The sequence below is a fragment of the Monodon monoceros genome, unplaced genomic scaffold (genome assembly GCF_005190385.1).
Source record: "Monodon monoceros isolate NGI ecotype Baffin Bay Population unplaced genomic scaffold, NGI_Narwhal_1 Super_Scaffold_9, whole genome shotgun sequence".
Taxonomy (NCBI): Eukaryota; Metazoa; Chordata; class Mammalia; order Artiodactyla; family Monodontidae; genus Monodon; species Monodon monoceros.
In genome coordinates this window covers 31,888,928-31,907,369 of record NW_021703786.1, presented here as the reverse complement: position 1 = coordinate 31,907,369, position 18,442 = coordinate 31,888,928, and the positions used below count along the sequence as shown (strand labels likewise).

The window sequence follows — 18,442 nt, the reverse complement described above, 5'->3', positions numbered from 1 at the left end:
GGGAGAAACAGGCACAGGCCCTGGTTGAGAGAAGCACGCGGAGGTCTCCCAGCCAAGTCAGCAGCTGGCCCTGGAGGGCCAGGGAGGGACCATCTGGAGAGGGGAGGGCGCCAAGGCTGCGTATATCTTCCGGCTACACGTTGGATCTGAGGTGCTGGATGTAATAGCTATCTGTGACTGCAGTTATTAGTCCACGATTAAGGCAATGGCAGGGTGGTAGCGCCTTCCTGGAACCGCTGGAATGAACTATTTGCTATTGAGATGTTCAGCGCTCAGCCACCCCGCGGTATTAACCACGTCGCTGGGATGTGTCGGCACCCCATTAGAAGTATTAGCTACTGAGATGCTGGCTTCCCACTCTGATTAGTATTTGCTATTCGTGCTGGAGCAACACAGTCTTTTTGTTTGTTTCTCAACCTCAATTACCTAATCACAGATCCACGGAATACCGAGAACAAGCCTCCAGCCTGAGTTGACTCTGGCACCTCTGATTAACTCAGAAACCTAGCAACGGAGGGAGCTGGCCGCGGCCGGGAGCTCCTGGGGGTAAGGGGAGCTCCTGGGGGTAAGGGGAGCCGGAAAAGCAGGAGCAGGTGTCACCTCGACTGTGAAACAGGAGCTCGGAGGACAGCCCCCTGCAGCGACTTATCAACCGCTCATCTCCTGATGGCTTTGGAAGTCCTTGTGATTCGATTTCAGGCTTGAGAGGAGAGACTGAGACATTATAGGAACTGCAGTGATAGCCATGATAGCGGCGATGGGCCTCAAAGAGGCAGCTGGGGCTCCGGGGGACAGCCAGCCTCCTTGTGGGGCACTCGTCAGTCGGGTCGTGTGGAGGACATGGGTGTTTAGCAGATGGGAGCCCAAATCTTTGTTCTCCGGCTTCTTTTTTTTTTTTTTTTGCGGTACGCGGGCCTCTCACTTCTGCGGCCTCTCCCGTTGCGGAGCACAGGCTCCGGACGCGCAGGCTCAGCGGCCACGGCTCACGGGCCCAGCCGCTCCGCGGCATGTGGGATCTTCCCGGACTGGGGCACGAACCCGCGTCCCCTGCATCGGCAGGCGGACTCTCAACCGCTGCGCCACCACGGAAGCCCTGTTCTCTGGCTTCTTGGATGACCCTTACATGAGTCGGTCCTCACCTGGTGATTATAGCTGTTCTCCGGGGCCTCCTGGGTTTCCCTTAACTAAGGATGCAAGTCCCGTTTCCCACTCGTCACAGGGCCACCTCTAGCTTCACCTGGGGGAGCACAAGCCCCTTCTCACGCGACGACATCAGTGCCCCAAGTGGAGGTACTCTGTTCCCGAGGGCAAGCCGGCTCAGCCCGGGCGGGACATACCTGAAGGTCTGGCTTCTATGACGTAGCGGGTGATGGGGCCTTTGCCGGGGTCTCCGCTGGACCAGTGGATGGCAATGGCCGAGCTGTACCGCACGATGATGGGCACTCCGGGTGGCCCGGGGGCACCTGTGAACGGCACACAGTGGGTGAGAGGATGCATGGGAGCCAGAACAGGCGCCCAGCCTGTCTTCCTGAGCTCCAGCAGGAGGTGTTGGACGTCAAAACCAACCTCGGCCAGGGGCTCCAGAAACCTGCGCGTGCCGAGGCCCAAGGAGTGCCTCTTGGCCAGGCCTGCTGGATCTGACTTATTCTCTGCCAGGTCACCCAGAGCCCCTGCACTCCAGGAGAGGTATATGTGACGATGCCAGAAAGGTTCCCAGCTGCATTTGCTTTAAGGCTAGGCCAGAGAGGAGGCCAGGGCTGCAGGAGGATCTGGAACCTTTGCGTCCAACAGGAAGAAGAACCTGGCCCCACTGCTGGCTCTGTTAAGTCGGCCACGCGGGCTACTGGCCCCAGGGGCCAGAGCAGGAGACAGACGTTCGCCTCCGTAGTGAGAGGAGTGAGCCCGTGCTATCTGCTAAGAGTCCTGTACCCCTTCTTCCCTGGGGCGCCCTGCAGCACCAGCTCCCACTGCTCCCAGAGCCCCTGTCTGCTGTTCCCCACGACATCTGGAGCCCTGTACCCCCAGGGCCTGGCACACAGTAGGTGCTTCCTAGGTGCTTATGGGACGAGGGAGTGAGCCAGGGAGCGAGGGGGTGGGTGACTGGCTGGCCCGGTGGCCCCTGTGGACGCCTGCGGGGAAAGGAGCTGAGAGCCCAGCTTCAGACTGAAGATCCTCCGGGCCTGTGAAGGCTTGCAGCCGGACAGCAGGCCAGAGACTCACTACCAGAGCGTGGCGGCCCATTGCCCAGCCCGTGTCCAGCACCGCCCGTGACCTCAGAGGGCCTCACTGCCTTCCTTCCTGTCCCCCTTCCTCCCCTAACGAGCATCCTGCCCACAGCACAGGGCAAAGGCGGCTGAGGGATGGAGGGCGTGGGACACAGCCCGAGGGAGATGTGAAGGGCGGGGCAGGGGCCCTTGGGACCCTGAGTTCTCATTCTGCACAGGACAGCCCTCGGGGCTGAGAGGAGCTGTCATCTCCTCCTGGACTAGAAACTTCCAGCATTTCCAGCATTGCCCAGCCTGGAGGGAGAAGGACACCCAGCTGCAATCCGCCCTTGCTGACCCCTCCTCCTCTGGGTGGGCGCAGCTCAGTGCTTTCTCAGAGGCCCCTCCCCACAGCTCTGTACCGCCCCCCTCTGGATCCCCCTGCCCTGGGTCACTTCAAGCGTCCCGTTCGGTTAGAAACCCCTGTCCTCCAGGCGGCCCTCTCCTGTCCCCATGCCACCGCTCTGTCCTTCTTGTTCCTGCCGGCTAGCTTCCTGCTTTTGTCTCCCAAGGAAGCCAAGCTGGCTCAGGTGAGAGGTGCTGGGGGGATGGGGGGGAGGCTGGGGGCAGGGGGAGGGCAGAGGCGGGGCAGGGGGCAGCTCCCTGGCAATCTTCCCCCTGCAGCCCTGCAGGCTTTGTTCCAACAGAGCCCAGGGGCCAGAGGGCTTTTCTACAGAACAAGGGGCAGGGAATAGAAAGTGCCCAGGAAGAGAAAGTGAAGGGGGGCCGCCTTGAACTAGCCCCTGGGCAGACCCGCCAGGCAGGTGAGGCAGCCTCCGCAGGCCCAGCTCTCCCGGCAGGGGGGCAGCGGCTCTCCCAGCCCCGGTTCTCCCAGCCCCAGGCTGAGCTGGGGCCTCCTCCACTCCCGGCTGATGGGCGGGGAAGACGGGGAGGAGGGATTTCAGGGGGAGTCTGGGGTGGGCTGTGTACTTTCTCCAAGGGGGAAGTTCAGAGTGGCTGGGAGGTGGATTCTATGTTTGGGACACACTGCACGGGTGACAGAGACGCTGCGGAACTAAGCCTCAACCTCAAGTTGCCCTGAAGAATTCCCCCAGCCTGACAATGACCCCAAGAGGCATTGCAAAACCCAAACCAAGCCACTCTTTCCTCCCTGGTCCCTGGTACTCCCCTCCCTCCCCTCCCCTTCCCCCAGGCCCAGTGCACAGGGCCTGGCCTGTAACTGCCTGGCTCCTTTCTTGCCCTGCCCCCAACCCTGCCCCTCTGTCTAGGAAGGATGCAGCCAGCAGGTGCCCCCGGCCCTGCCCAGTGTCATCTTCCCAAGCCTGAAGACCCCCAGAGCATGGGTTCTCACAGTGGGTAGCAAAGAGCTACCTCAGCTCTCGTTCAAATGCACATTCCCAGGGTGGCTGCACAGAGATGCTGAACTTCCTGGGACGCAGAAATCTGTACTTATCACAGGAACCCCGGGGGATCTGACATCAGTGGCACCTTGAGAAACACTCCATAGCCCTGCCGGCCTTCCCTCACACCTGGACACCCACCCCTTCCGATCCTGCTCCACCACAGCTTCAGAATTCTGCAGATGCCGGTCTGTATTTCCATGCAGCCATCTGAATGGATGACTTCACCCCCATGGAGTCTTCTGGAATCTCCCCCTTTACATGCCCCCCCTCCTCCCCCCTTCCTCCCCCCAGGCCCACCCCCTACAACCCCAGGGGCCCACGTGCTCCACCAGAGACCCCGTCTTGCTCAACTCTGCACCCCCAGGCTCCAGCACGGCTCTGGGCACCCCCTTCCGACTTGGGGGGCTGAACACCGTGTATGGAGACAGCAGCCCCCGCGTCCGCCCAAGGCTCCCCTACCTTCTCCGGGGCCCGTGGTGACGTTGGCTTCGATCTCGGGCCCGTAGGTGAAGGTCTTGGCTCTGATACGGAACCTGTAGGTCATCCCCTCTGCCAGGTCCTTCACCTTCAGCCACAGAGGGCTGCTGCCCTTCACATCCACTGTCACGATCTTACTGACTCCTGGAGGAGGGGGGGACACACCGCATGTAGGGCCGGGGGAGGCCATGGGGGAGGAGCTGGCCAGGGGCTGCACCCCCTTGGAGCCAGGCTGGGACAAGCACCCTTGGCCACACAGAGTGTTTTCCAGACTGCTCTCAGAACACAGCCCGCGGGCTGTTCTCAAGAATATATATGTACTGCCTACCTGCCTGCCTGCCTGTCTGTCTGTTGACTGAAAACCCAGAGGGTCCTTCAGCATCTGGAGGGAAAAAACAACTCACCATCTCGCTTAACTTAACCATTGTACGCCAAACATATTTCACCCCCTGTTTTTGGTCCCCCGCGTTCCATCCCATAGAATTCAAACCCCAAGGATCATCTTCCGGCAAGTGCTTCTGTAAAGACACCACCGTCCAGAGCTGGAGGGGGCACCGGTGCAGCTGCCCCTAGAGCCCAGGACAACCTCCTTCCTCCTGTGGCAGCGAGAGCCAGGAGCCCACACCCGGCCCTCCACCAGCTGAGTCCGCCAGGCTCTTCAGGGCAAAAGTGAGGGTGCTACAGCAGTCCAAATCTCGGCAACTAGAGGGGAGGCTGGATGGCTTCCAGGGGGTGAGAGTTTGCGCGCCGTGACTCCCAAGTCAAAATCCTCCCGACCGCCAGCCTCCCCAGGACCGGGTTTCCTCTCTCATGCACACCAACCAGCCGGCCACCCCCAGGAGACAGGCTTTGCGGCCAGCAGGCTGGGCTCAGACCCCAGAGCTGCCTAGGGGGTCTCTGAGCATGTCTCCTACCCTGGCTTCGCGTTATTCTACTGACTGAGGGTATTAGTGGCATCTTAGGCCAGGTGTTACGAGATTAAATAAAATAACAGAGCATCTGGCTCAGGGTTGGGGCCCAGTGTATTGAATGAATGAAGTCCTGATGGACAGAAAAGTGGGCGATCTCGAGGGGCTCCCTGAAGGAGCGATGTACCCGTGGGGTCACGTGGTGATGTGCCCTGGGACCCGGAACAGCAGCCCTGGGTACCTGGCCCCTCGACTTTTCTGAGCAAACCCTTCATTGGCCTGGGCCTCGGTTTTCCCTACAGAGAAGCAGGGGTTGCTGCATCCTCGCGGGGCCTGTTTGCTGGACTGAGGAACAGACAGGCAAAGTGACCATGCCTCGCCAGGTGTGGGTCCCCTGGTGCCACCGCAACAAGAGCCGTCTGTCCCCCTGCGTCCCGTCCCCGTGACCTCTGTCCTCTCCATCCTTCCGTGGGAGAGATGGCCCCTTTCCTGTGTCCTGCACCTGACCGCCCCTCTTCCTGGGGCCCAGCTCCCCCTCGGGACCTCCAGACCCGGTGAACTGCTGGCACGCAGGTTGGGCCGGGAAGACTGAGGGCCATTGTTCCCTCGGCTGACCCAGAACTGCTGGCCGCCTCGGCTCCCAGGGCTCCGCCCCTTGTTCTGCTCAGGCTCCACTGTCGGGGAGGGGTGACCCCCGAAGTGGTCACCTCTAGCCACCAGGGTGCCACCTGGTAGGCCAGCCATACCCCCAAGGCCTCACTGGGCTCTGGAACTGGACATAGGCCACCAGGGGTACAATCTCCTTCCTGCCTTTCTAAGCAAACAGCAGTAATCTTGGCCGAGGCAGGGCAGCAGGTGGAGGGGCCCAGGAGTGGGGCAGGGTCCCGACGGGTGTGGGGTCTGGATGGATGGGGCGGGGCTGCGGGGAGGGCACTGAGGAACAGGGCTCAGGGCAAGCGGGAGGGAGGCTAGTTGCCGAGCAACAGGCTTGAGCTGAGGTTCCCAGAGGGCAGCAGGGCCGCAGTGATTCCCGGACTTGTGCACCTTTCGGGGAGAGGTTCCAAGGCTCTTATCAGATTCTCAGAGGGGTTCCTGACCCCACGAAAGGCAGAGAAGAACTAACCCGGAGGAAGGCTGAGCCCCTAAGGTTGGCGGGCACACGTAGGACGGGACCCTCGGGGGATGGCCCATCTCTATTATCCATCTCGGGATACTGTATTTTGCCCCGGGGTCCTTCCACTCCTCCCCACTTCCATCCACTGAAGGGGAGAATGTATTTTAAAGTTCTCTCCCAGGACTCAGGAGGCTGGGGCTACTGTTGCAATTTTGCCTCCAACTTGCCACTCTTTCACCTTGGCGATGCCCTGGCCTGTCCTGTCGGGGTCTCAGTCTCCCGTTTGTAAGAGGGGAGGGGTTCATGGCTCTGCGTGGTGATCACGGAGGGGACCTGTGCAGAGGGTGGGTTTGGGGAGCCCCGCGGGAGGGAGGGCCCCACTCACCGTCCACGGGGGTGCAGGGCTCGTACACCAGCCGGTAGCCCTCCAGGACACCATTGGGGAACTGTGGAGCCTCCCAGGACACGTTCACTGAGGTGGTGGTCAGCTCACTGAACTTGACGGAGCTGGGAGCACTGGGGGCTGGGGGGAGACAGCAGAGGGGCTTTGTTTCCTCCTTCCTGGAGGTTCAAAGCCCTGGGTTTGGTTCCAAGGAACCAGCAGGGGCGTTTGGGCCCGGGAAGAAGCAGAAAGCGGGGCTTCGTGCCAGAGAGGGTGGGAGGGGTCACTAGAGGTCACTGGACCCCCTTCCCTCCCCCGCTGAGGTCATTAGCATTCTTTCCAACATCAGAGTCCAAGTACTGGGAGAAAAGGGGACTTTCTTTTCCCTAAAGTTGGAGAACGCAGGCTTCCTCTTGCTAAGTGGCCCTGAGCCCTGGCTGAGCGCGCAGGACACGCCTGGACTGTACCCCCGGGGTCACTGCGGGGCCGGGCGATGCCTTGGCTTCCCTGGTGGAGGAGGTTGGGGGGTGCCTGGGCCTCAGAGCATCAGGTGGGCCCTAAACAACCTGCCAGAACTGTCATGGACGTGGACTTTCTCTTGCTCCTGGGGCCCCGGGGATGATTGCCGAGAGACACCACACCACAGGAGCGTTCAACACTCTGGAAGAGAAGCTTTCTTGGCCCAAGAATCCCAGAGTGACCCCAGAAACATCGGAGTGGGGGAGAGGTCGGAGGGGGAGGACAGAGAGGAAGGGAAGGGAACATCAACCATGCAGCGTCCCGAGCTGGCTCCAGCGGGACGACCGGGCTATTATTGTCCGGAGCTGCCCGCCCACGGAGCCGGAGCTAATCTGGGCCGGCTTCCGCTCCAGCCCCGGGAGGCAGCGTCAGGGAGCTGTCTTTGAAGGACAGAGGCCAGCTCTGGAGGCCCTTCCTGCCTCCCCTCTGTTAGAGGGACGTGAGACAGAACACTTTGTCCTGCTGACGGAAGCGTCCAGGCTCCCAGGGGCTCACATCCGGCCGATGACACTGACAGAGAGCGGTCGGGACAGACAGGCAGGCAGATCGACCCTCGGGAACCAGAGCTCGTCCCCAAAGAGGGCAATACTTAGGAACCGACTCCACGGGGTCTCACTCTGTCTTTAAGAGAAAGGTAATTGACAGAATGGGAAACAGCAGGTTGGAAAAGATGCTTCAAGCCAAGAGGCCTGTATTCAAATCCACGCGGAGAAAACTCGATGGCAGGCAAAGAAGGGGACCGGTGCCATGAAGACAGCCCAGGACACGCTCAGATATCCTGGGCCTCAGTCTCTGCTCCCCCATGGACCAGCTGGGGGACCTTAGGGGAGAAGCATCACTTCCCAGGCCACCCTTGCTCATCGTGAAACCGGGTAACTCCTGCCCTGCCCGTCCTCAGGGCTTCCGGAAAGGTCACGTGTACTGTTGCCAGAGAAGTGGCTCTGGATACCATCTAGAGGGCTGGCTCTGCACGTGTGGGCTGCAGGGTTCTTAGCATCGCCCACTCCTCTGCCCCGCCCTGCTGTCCAGCCTCCTAACTGGCCTCCCTGCCTCCCTCCTCTCCCCCCCATCAGCCTGTACCTGGTACAGCAGCCAGGGCGATCTTTTATAAACACAAACAGATCCTGTTGCCCAGATGCTTATCCCCACCAATGGCTCCCCGGCATGCTTAGAATTAATCCTAAACTTCCTTCCAAGGCCCCCAGACCCTCTACCACCTGACTCTCACGTTCTTTCAAGCCACCTGGCCTTCTCTCTGTTCTCTAATCCCCTCCAGCCTCCAGGCCTTTGCACCTGCTGGCCCCTCTGCCCGGAACACCCCTCTCCTCCAGAACTTCCCGCGGCTGGCCTCTTCTCACTGGAATCTCAGCTCAGATGGCAGCCACTCCGCGAGCCCTCCGCAGGCAAAGCCAACCGAAGCCATCTGTCCACTCCCTGCCTCAGTCCTTAGATCACTCACACCCACTACCACCTGAGGTTAATTCATCTAGATGCTTGTTTACGATCCGACTCCCTCCCTAGGAGCGGGCCCTTGTTGGTTTCATTCACTGTCATGTTCCCAGCATATGGCCCAGTGCGGGCCCACAGAGAATGCTCAGTAAATACTGGTGGAGGGAACAAAGCCAGGGAGATATGAAAAAGTCAGATGGGAACAGACCGGGAGCAGAAGGCGGCTGGCTGGGCATGGACTGGCCATCGGCAAGGCGGGCTACTGGGGGAAGATGGGGGGAGGAAGGGCGAGATCTGGGGGCCTCTCCAAGGCTTTCTGGGAACAGTGCCCCTCTTCTGGGCACTCATATCTAGGCCCCTCTGGGTGGGCTGCGCTCTCCCACTCTGGAGGGCGTCCCACGGGGCCCGGGGACCCAGCCCAGATCGCTCAGCTGCCTTCACTCCCCCACGATCGCGGACGCCAGGTGCCCCCCGCCCTCCCTGCCGTCTGTCCCTCCAGTCTGTCCCCCACCTGCTTGCTGGGTCTGGCCCCGGGCCGGCGTGCTCCGAGGCCCGTCCCCCGCGGCGTTGAAGGCTGCCACGCTGACCATGTAGGCGGTGTAGCCGGTCAGGTTCTTGAGTTTGACGCCGTTCTCGGCCAGGAAAAGCGTCTTCACCCGCTCCGTGAGGTTCCGCCGCTGGGCCTCCCAGAAATAAATCTGTGGGCACAGAGGATCTGGAGTGAGGGAGACAGTCACCCGGCTTCCCCCCTTGCCCCGGCCTGATCCCAGGGTCTCAGACACACCTTCTTTCATACCATCCACACACCTGGATGGGAGGTGTGAGTCGCCCAAGAAATAGTATAGGTGTTTCAGAAACCCTTCCAGAGTGTTCCTTTTCACAGCTAATCCTTCAGTCTCTGCTAGACTGTAAACCCCATGAGGGCAGAGAGCCCACGCGTCTGTTCACTGCAGTGCCTGCAGGATTTAGCACAGCGCGGGCACGGTCGGCCCTCAGAATGTTGCCACTGTAGGAATAACTCAATTCTGTTCTGTAGGACCCTGAGTGCAGTGTAGGTAGACTGCTGGCGTGAAGTCTACCTCAAACCCAGCCGAGAGTCGAGAGTTGGCTTTGAGGACCAGCCCATCGGCATCACCTAGGAGCTGCTCAGGGATGCAGTGTCAGCCCACCCTGGACCTGTGGGATCAGCGTCTGCAGGTTGACAAGGCCCCCAGGGACACACATGACAGCTGGAACAGCTCGCTGTAGAGGCAGGCAGGCCTGGGCTGACCCCAGCGCACCACTGACTTGCCCAGGTGACTTCTCTGAGCTGCAGTTGTGTCGTCCGTATAGTGGGGGTCACGGACACCCACTTCCCAAAACCAAGGTGAGGTGCAAAGGTCGTAAAAAGAAGGAAGACACGGCAATTCTGCAGAAAGTTTCAGTCCAGGAGCGCAGCAGGTGTCCACAGTGCTTCCAATAATAGTTGAACCCCTGAACAACACGGGTTTGAACTGCCCGGGTCCACTGCTATGCGGATTTTTCTCAATAGACAGGCGCAGTACAATAGGATCTGCGGTTGGTTGAATCCGTGGATGTGGAACTGAGGACAGAGAGAGCCGACTGGGACTTGAGCACCCGCAGAGTTTGGTAGTATCCACAGTGGGTTCTGGAACTGATCCCCCGCGGATTCCGAGGGACGACTCTACTTCATATTCACGGGGGTTAACACTCACTCGTCGCCAGCGAAGCAGCAGATCCTTCACTATTTTTATTTTTTGACTGTGTCATTCTTTATTATTTTGGATATCTACACAAAATTTTACTTTATTTTTAAAATTTTTTTTATCTTTTTTAACATCTTTATAGGAGTCTAATTGCTTTACAATGGTGTGTTAGTTTCTGCTGTATAGCAAAGTGAATCAGCCATATGCATACATATATCCCCATATCCCCTCCCTCTTGCTTCTCCCTCCCACCCTCCCTATCCCACCCCTCTAGGTGGTCACAAAGCACCGAGCTGATCTCCCTGTGCTATGCGGCCGCTTCCCACTAGCTATCTGTTTTACACTTGGTAGTGTATATACGTCCATGCCACTCTCCCACTTCGTCCCAGCTTCCCCTTCCCCCTCCCCGTGTCCTCAAGTCCATTCTCTACATCTGCGTCTTTATTCCTGTCCTGCCCCTAGGTTCTTCAGAAGCATTTTGTTTTTTTTAGATTCCATATATATGTGTTAGCATATGGTATTTGTTTTTCTCTTTCTGACTTACTTCACTCTGTATGACAGACTCTAGGTCCACCGACCTCACTAACTCAAGTTTCGTTTCTTTTTATGGCTGAGTAATATTCCATTGGATATATGTGCCACATCTTCTTTATCCATTCCTCTTTCGATAGACACTTAAGATGCTTCCATGTCCTGGCTATTGCAAAGAGTGCTGCAATGAACGTTGCTTCACTACTTTTAGAACTCGGAATCGAGGCATTTGAGAATTCTGAATCGAGGCGTTGGGAAAGCTACAAGTCCCTGGCCCGCAGAGGATTAGCGAGCGTTTGGCGCCACCTGCTGGCCAACGGGGTTTCGGCACGCTATTGGCTTCTCAATTTCTCAATTTGCCTGGAGAAAGTTCATAAAAGTGAGAAAGCTAATAAAAGTGTCCCCACCCGGCATGTGTGAACGGCAGTTAGGACGACTCGGTACCATCAAATCCTTGCTTTTCTCTAACCCCTCCCTTTTTCTTTCTTCTTCTTTTTTCAGTCTTCTGATACAGGTAGATAGTCACACATGAAGTCATTCATTCATTCACTGTTTGGAATGAATGAGTGAACCTACTTGAAGTGGATTCAAGAGAGACGGGGCAGAGGCAGCGGGCAGACATTTTTTTGGAGGGTTTCTGCTATAAAGGGACCAACCAGAAAAATGGCTGAAGCAAACGTGAGGCCAGGAAGAGGCATTTGAAAGATGCAACGTATTTCAGCATGAGAAAAGTGATAATGCAAGACAGGGGGTGCCAGTGGCTGGCGTCACGTTCTTGGGAAGGGGAGGAGGGGGGTCCAGGACGCAGGGCCACCACACGTACATAAACGGGCACCCTCAGCAGGCAGGTCTTACCTATGTGAACCGAATTCAGCAGACCTTTGCTGGATGAGGATTAAGTGACATTTGTGCAAATAGCACAAGGGGCTGAGGCTTGACCTCAACCCCAAGGGCACACAGCCGAGTTACCGTGCAGGCTGATGGGTAGCCAGGTGTCTGCTAGAAAACACGCTCCCTGGAGGGCCCACGTCTTTGGCTCTCCTGCATCTCAAGCACCTAGAATCATGCTCAATAAATACTTGCTAATGGATAAACACCTTCCTTAGATGGGAACAGGTGGAGGAGTGAATCGTCATCACCACCGTCTCCTATTCTCAATTCCCTGCCCCTTCGGGCTTCACCACAGGCAACAGGCCGAACTTCAGCCTCGGTTAAGTCAGGTTCATGCCCACATGTCACATTGCTGGCTGTCGCTGGAGGAAAGCCACACTTTCAGTTCACGAGCACAGCCTTGCGTGGCCCGGCCACCGTGATACACTGGCCTGGTCCATTCTCTGCAGTCTCCGGCATCAGAGTTCCACACAACCCTTCCCCATTTTCCCTCCCTCCCCAACCTCACTCCTGGCTCAGGACCCTTCACTGAGCTCTGGAAGCCATCACACAAGACTCCACAAGCTCCCTGCCCCAGCTGGACCACCTCCTGCCCTGTGTCCCTACCCTCCGCCTCCCTCCTGTGACCAGGGCTGAACTGCTGGCTCCCTACTAAGGCGGGCCCCACGTTACTGCACTAAATCCCAGCCCCTCTCACCTCCTCCAGAGCATCACCCCCCTCACAGCTTCCTCTCTTCCCTGACTCACCAAATTCCTCCTCTTTCCAGAATCATTTCTATCAGCACACAAATGAGTTATTCCTCCCATCTTAAAAACGCCTCCGTTCCGTTGACTGTCTTTTTCCAGTCTCTACCCCATTTTGTTACTTCCCTTTAAAGTAAAACTCCTCAAAAGGGATGTCGGTACTGGCTGCCTCTCCTCATTCTCTCGTGAACCCACTCCAAGCAGGCATTCCCTGCCCCCAGCTCTTATCAGAGTCACCTGTGAACTTGGCCTGTTTAATGCTAATCCAGGGCTCTGGAAGCTCCCTCTGTAAAGGGCCAGGTAAGAAATATTTTAGGCTTTGCAGGCCATACGGTCTCTGTTGCAGCTATTCAACTCTGCCTGTGACTTGAAAGTAGCCAAAGGCGATCTGTAAACAAATGGGTGTGGCTGCATGCCAATAAAACTTTATTTACAAAAACAAGTGGGGGGCCAGATTAGGCTCATGGGCTGTCTGCCCATCCCTGAATAATTGCTTCCTAGATTTCATCTTGTTTGAGCTCTCAGTAGTAGTTGGCACATCTGCTGCCTCCCTCCTTCTGGAAGCACGTTCTTCATGTGGGCTCTGAGACTTCGATCACTTGTTTTGGTCCCGGGGCTCAGTTTTCAGACTTCTGGTGTTTTGTATGTAGTCTCCGGGCTTTCAGGACCATCTATATGCTGAGGATCCCACCGTTCACACCTACACCCTGGACCTTCTCCTTTGGACTCTGCACCTGTGTGCCCAGCTCCCTTGGGTGTCTCCCCTTGGAAGTCTGACGTCTCAAACCAGCTCTCCCTCCGCACCTCCCCCTCCCACCATCTCCCCTTTTCCTGCGCTGTAACTGGAAGCTCTGTCATCCAACTGCTTGGAAATCCTTGTTGCTTCTCCTTCTTTCACATTCCACATTCAGTCCATCAGCAAATTCTATCAGCTCTACCCTCTTCAAATGGAACCAAGAGCAGATGCTTCTTACCTGCTACTGCGCGGACTAAACCACCGTCACCTGGACGATGCTGCCGCCTCTTCATGTTTTGCATTTTCCCCATTTCAGGCTACTCTCAACGCAGCAGCCAGCACAAGGCTTTAAAAACCCGAGTCACCCATGTCCCTCTTCTGTCCCCAAGTCCCTGTGGCTGCCACCTCATTCAGCCAAAGCCCTTGAGGACTCCAAGTGATGCTCCCCATCACACTGGGACACATGGGGCTCTTTGCTGGGCTTTGTACACGCCAAGCACCCACGGATCTCAGGGCCTTTGCTCGTCTTCCCCCTCCTTCTGGAACACTCTTCTCCCAGATCCACGTGATTCACGCCCTGTTCGCCTTCATCTTTGGTCACCTGGCAGCTTCTCATGAAGCGCTCTCCCAACGACCCTATTTAAAATGCCAAACCTGCTCCTGGACCCATTCCACTTACCACCACCTGGAGGTGCCCTTTGCTTTGTGCATCACTGGCTTCCTCCCCTACAGTTTAAATAAGCTCACGTTGTCTCTGCTTTAATCTCAGCACCGAGGACACTGCTAGGCACAAAGTTACTACTCAATAAACACGCATCCCTGAAAGGCCGGATGCGTGGACGTGCCTGTCCCTGCACACGTCACAGCTCATTCTGGTGCAACCACTGGCTGGTGGTGTGAATGTGTGGTTAATGTTAAGGTCAGTGAACGTGGATGTTAATGCAGGTCTGGGAGGTGGCAATTCTGTTTCCCTTGTCAATGTCCATGGTTGGTTATGATGTTTCCCTGAGCACGTGGACATCTGCTGTGTGATGTCTGGGCAACCACACATTTCCTGGGACTGTCCCTTAACTGGAGACTTCCACACCTCCCCAGTCTGGTGGCTGCCAAACTGTTGCAGGCCCTGCCCGACTCCTTCTTCTTCCCCAGGGAGGCATATGCTAGTGGCGCAATATTTAGTTCTCCCAGCTGGCGCTGCGTGGGAGCGCCATCCATCTTCAAGAGCATCCTTGGCGAGACGCCTTTCTTCCTCTCTCCCGCCTCCTTCACCCCGCACAGAACCAGACTCCTATACCAGATTCTGTCTGAAATGGCGTCTCCACAAGCCGTGGGACCGGGCAAGGCCCTTACCTTTGTGGAAACTCAGTTTCTGCCTGTGGGACGAGGGCTGAGCCGGGGAAGCCGGGAAGCTCCTGGGTGCTCCCACCCTTCCCACCTTGCCACGGCACTAGGCTACTCTCCGGAATAACAAACAACCACCAGGAATCAGAGCGGCGCTGGACAGTGGCACAGGAGGTAGGCCTCAGACATGGCCATGGGCTGAGTGTCCAAACAAGCAGCCCGTGACTATCATTATTACTATTATTGCCGTCTCCTCCAGTGGTTGTGTGCTCAGTGCTTCCTCCCCACCTTTCACAGGGTGACGGCGAGCGGACCTGGCATCTGACTCTCTGCTATCTATCTGCTTTTTCTGTGACCTCGTTGAACCACTAACCTGGGTCTCAGTTTCCTCATCTGTACAATGGGCACAAACATTATAACCTACCAGCTTTACTGGGCTTTCAGGAGGATTAAGGAGCTCTAAGGGGCTTTGCGAAGTTTGGAGACAAATTGAATCCTGCCATAACACAAGATGTTTGCCTAAAATCTAGAAATAACTTTAAACAGAAATTACCAACACCTGGCCGGTGGTCCTTTGCTAACTGGCCATTCAATTTGCATCAATATGGTAACTAGGGTTGGCCAAATAACCACTTTGAGAGGTCTCACGTTGGCATTGGGAGCTGGTGGGCTGGGTGGGGGCTGGGGGGGGTGTACTGCCCAGGGATGATACAAGCTGGGGGGTGTCCTGAATTTCTAGCATCTGAGCGCCGCCTGCCCCAAGGATGCCGGGGGGGGGGGGGATGGGCGGAGTCTTGCTCCAGCTGCAGGTGTTTCAGGGGATTGGGTGCAGACAGCCAAGGGATCAGGTGTAGCCCCGGGACCTCACCACTGCTGGGTCACTCCCAACCACCACCCGGCCCTGTGTCCCTCTGAACCTTGCTCTCTGCCGGAGCGCCTGTACCTTGTAGCCCTGGATGTCTCCGTTCTGGCTTTCCGGCGGGGGTGGGTCCCACGTCACATCCAGCTGCGTGGCCGTGGCGCCGTGGACAGCCACGTTGCGGGGCACTGCCGTGGGCACTGGAGGGTGAGAGGGGTGGTGAGTGCGTGAGGGGACCTCAGGAAGGAGGAAAAGGAGATGGGCTGGGGGCGAGGTGTGGCCTCCCCAGCTCCCGTCTCTCCTCCCACTGGGCTTCCGGGGCGGGGCGTGGGAAAGGTGTGCTGGGGCTGGAAGGGCAGCGGCGCTCACCTGCCTCCCCGACGAAGACCTCGTGTGGGGGGCTGGAGGGCCCCTCGCCCGCAGTGTTGTACACACTCATGCGTATTTCGTAGCGCCGGTGCTTGTTCAGGTCTGGGGGGTGAGAGTGGGGGAGGGGAGAGGCACACAGAGGTCACTGGCCCTGCAGTGGACGGGGACGGCGTGGAGGGGGGCGGCTGCAGGGGGCGCTGTGATGATACACCCCTGCGAGTCTGGACCCCTGAGTGCAGGTTCAGGAAAGAACAGATAAGAGGTCGGGCAGTCGACACTGGGGAGGGGGATGCTCTGACTCATCCCTGGGAATCCGGACACAGGGTGACACTGGGTGGCGTCCTGGCCAAGTGTGACCACCTTGGGAATTTTTGAGACCGAAAGGTGCACTGTTAACATTTATGCTGGGACAACAGGTGTGAACCAAAACTGTCCCAGAGGAGCCAGGTCACAGGTCACTCCTTCCCTGCCTGTCCTGGACACACTGGTCACTTCAGATGCTCCAAGTTCCCAGCTTCCCCCCCCCCAGTCTCCATCAACCAGCTCTTAACGGGGGGGAGGGGCAGGGCCCAGCCCTGAAGAGAAAAGGCTCATTGGATGCGAATCTGGGGCGAAGAAACTCTATGTTTTTGCTCAGTTGGGGTGCTTGCGGGGAGACGCTTAGACGGAAGCTGGGAGAGGGGAGCAGCTGCAGGAAAACAGGCCCCGACACCCTGGGTGGGAGTTGCCGTCCCTGCTGGGGGGTGGCTGACACGTTCCCCCAGTCTCCTCTGCGTTCCCCTCCACAGCTCCCCCTCCCCAGGTGGAAGCCCTAAGCACCCCGATAGCCCTGGCCCTGCACCCGCGAGGGCTGTTGGTTCAGGAAGGACCTAGAGGGACAATTCAGTCAAACGCGTGCTATTAACAGGAGGCCCCGGGCCTCGGGGAGAACCGAATGTCCTCTGGGACGTTAGGAAAGAGCTAGGGCTCGGGGCACCAGGTGGGGACATTTCCCGGTCCCTGAGGGAAGACGGGGGCTCTGCTCACTCCAGGGTGGGCCTTGGCTTGAAAGACAGAGCTGAGCTGACAAGTGCCTCTGATGGGACGAGACAGAGCAGCAGCAACGTGGACGCCTGCCCGTGGACCCCTGGCCCCTACCGCGCACCTCCTCTCGCCGTCCCCCGCCCCCCAGGAGGACGAGGCCTTAGCCATTTCCCTTTCTGTCCTGCACTGATGGACGGTGGCCTGGAGCAGACCTTCCCTGGCGACCCCCTGCTTTTCTGTGTATTTCAGGAAAGTCACGCGTGTGCAGGGGGTTCCCCTTCTTCAAGCAGCCTGAGGTGGGCGCACCACTCAGCTGTGGTCAGGCGTCCTCGGAGGCCCCTCTCCCCTCCCCGTGGAAGGCGGGGCCCGTCGGGGAGCGGCCGTGCAGGGGGACTTACTGTCCAGCTCGTACTGCGTGAGGCTGGGCCGGCTCAGGTCCCGCACGGAGTACAAGGCTACGGGGTTGGGGTGGGGTGGAGGGGGCCGGAGGGAGACAGCAGACAGAGGAGGTTAGTACACACACCCCCCCCAGCCACACAGACCCCGATGAGGGGGGCGGGATGGGAACACGCATGCAGAGGGAAGGGCCCTCCAGATTCCTGAGTGAGGGGCCAGGGTGGGAGCGGGGATGGGGGGGGAGAAGAGGCAGCTCCCAGGACAGTGCCATCCCGTCCTAGTGTGCACCTGCTGGGGGTCACAGGGCACAGGAGCCCCTGGGAGCCCAGCATCCCCAGATGGGGACAGCTCTGGTCCCTTGTCTAAGGCTGAGTTCCTGACATGATAGAGTGGTGTCGTTAATTCCTCATATGAACCAGAAACCATTTTACTACCAGGAAATATGACTGTATTATACACAGGCCTATAAAATCACAACGACCAGCACATGCCTGCCAAAAAATAATAATAAAAAAATAACGCAAGCTGTTGGATCAGCTATTTCTGAGGTTTTCTATTAATTTTCCTTGGCTACGTGTTCAATCATCTTGTTGTCTGTTAATACCTGCTAGAAGACAAGGTGCAGAGGGTTTACGAGAAGGATGGGAGGAAAAATCAAAACGCAGGGGATCTTAAACTGCTCCTGTTCTCCCAGTGTCTCTGGTTTGGTACCACCACCCACCTGGGGACCAAACCCTCCAGACCCCTCCCTGTCCCACCGGCCTCCCTCTCCCCAACTTGAATCAGTGCGCGTGTGTGTGTTGGGGCTCAGAGCACAACATCTCCCAAACGGGCCCTCGACTGCATCTCAAGCCGGCTGCCCTGGCACCAGCCTCATGCTCTTGCCTATGTCACTGTATTCGCCTCTAACTGGGGCAACTGCTTCTGGACCCCATCACCAGCCATGGCCCTCAAGACCCCAAAGTAACCATCCTAACCCAGAAGTATGACGTGTCATTCCTTTGCTTGTGTGTGACTCTCTGGGATTTTTACTTGGCTTCTTGAATTTTTTCCTTCCTGCTGCAGAGGCAGGCTGGATTCCGGGGACCCCAGGGCAGAATGGTTATCTCCCTGAGGAACCAGAGGGGGCCAGACTGCTGCCCTCGGGACATGACCAGGCTTTGCTTTGGGTCCTTCCCACCTCAGGCCCTTTGCACATGCCAGGGTCCACCCTCCCCCACCAACCTTCTCTGGACTGGTTGACCTGGAATCATCCATCAGTGTCAGCACCACAGCCACCCCCAGGGAAGCCTTTTCTGACACCTGCTTTAGGATCTCCTGGAATATGTGCTTCACAGAGGCCATGCCAACGGTCTTAGATTACCTATAT

At 57.8% G+C, this 18,442-nt stretch overlaps 1 protein-coding gene across 1 annotated transcript in view; it reads right to left on the bottom strand.

Annotated features, from left to right (window-relative positions):
• Positions 1-18,442, bottom strand: part of SDK2 (sidekick cell adhesion molecule 2) — a 262,157-nt gene that overhangs the window by 16,687 nt on the left and 227,028 nt on the right. Inside the window, exons 34-40 of the mRNA XM_029212052.1 lie at positions 17,076-17,132; positions 15,655-15,756; positions 15,370-15,485; positions 8,989-9,175; positions 6,513-6,650; positions 4,088-4,249; positions 1,338-1,463 (exon numbers count right to left, since the gene is read on the bottom strand). Coding sequence (XP_029067885.1) covers positions 1,338-1,463; positions 4,088-4,249; positions 6,513-6,650; positions 8,989-9,175; positions 15,370-15,485; positions 15,655-15,756; positions 17,076-17,132 — 888 coding nt within the window. The remainder of the gene's footprint in view (positions 1-1,337; positions 1,464-4,087; positions 4,250-6,512; positions 6,651-8,988; positions 9,176-15,369; positions 15,486-15,654; positions 15,757-17,075; positions 17,133-18,442) is intronic.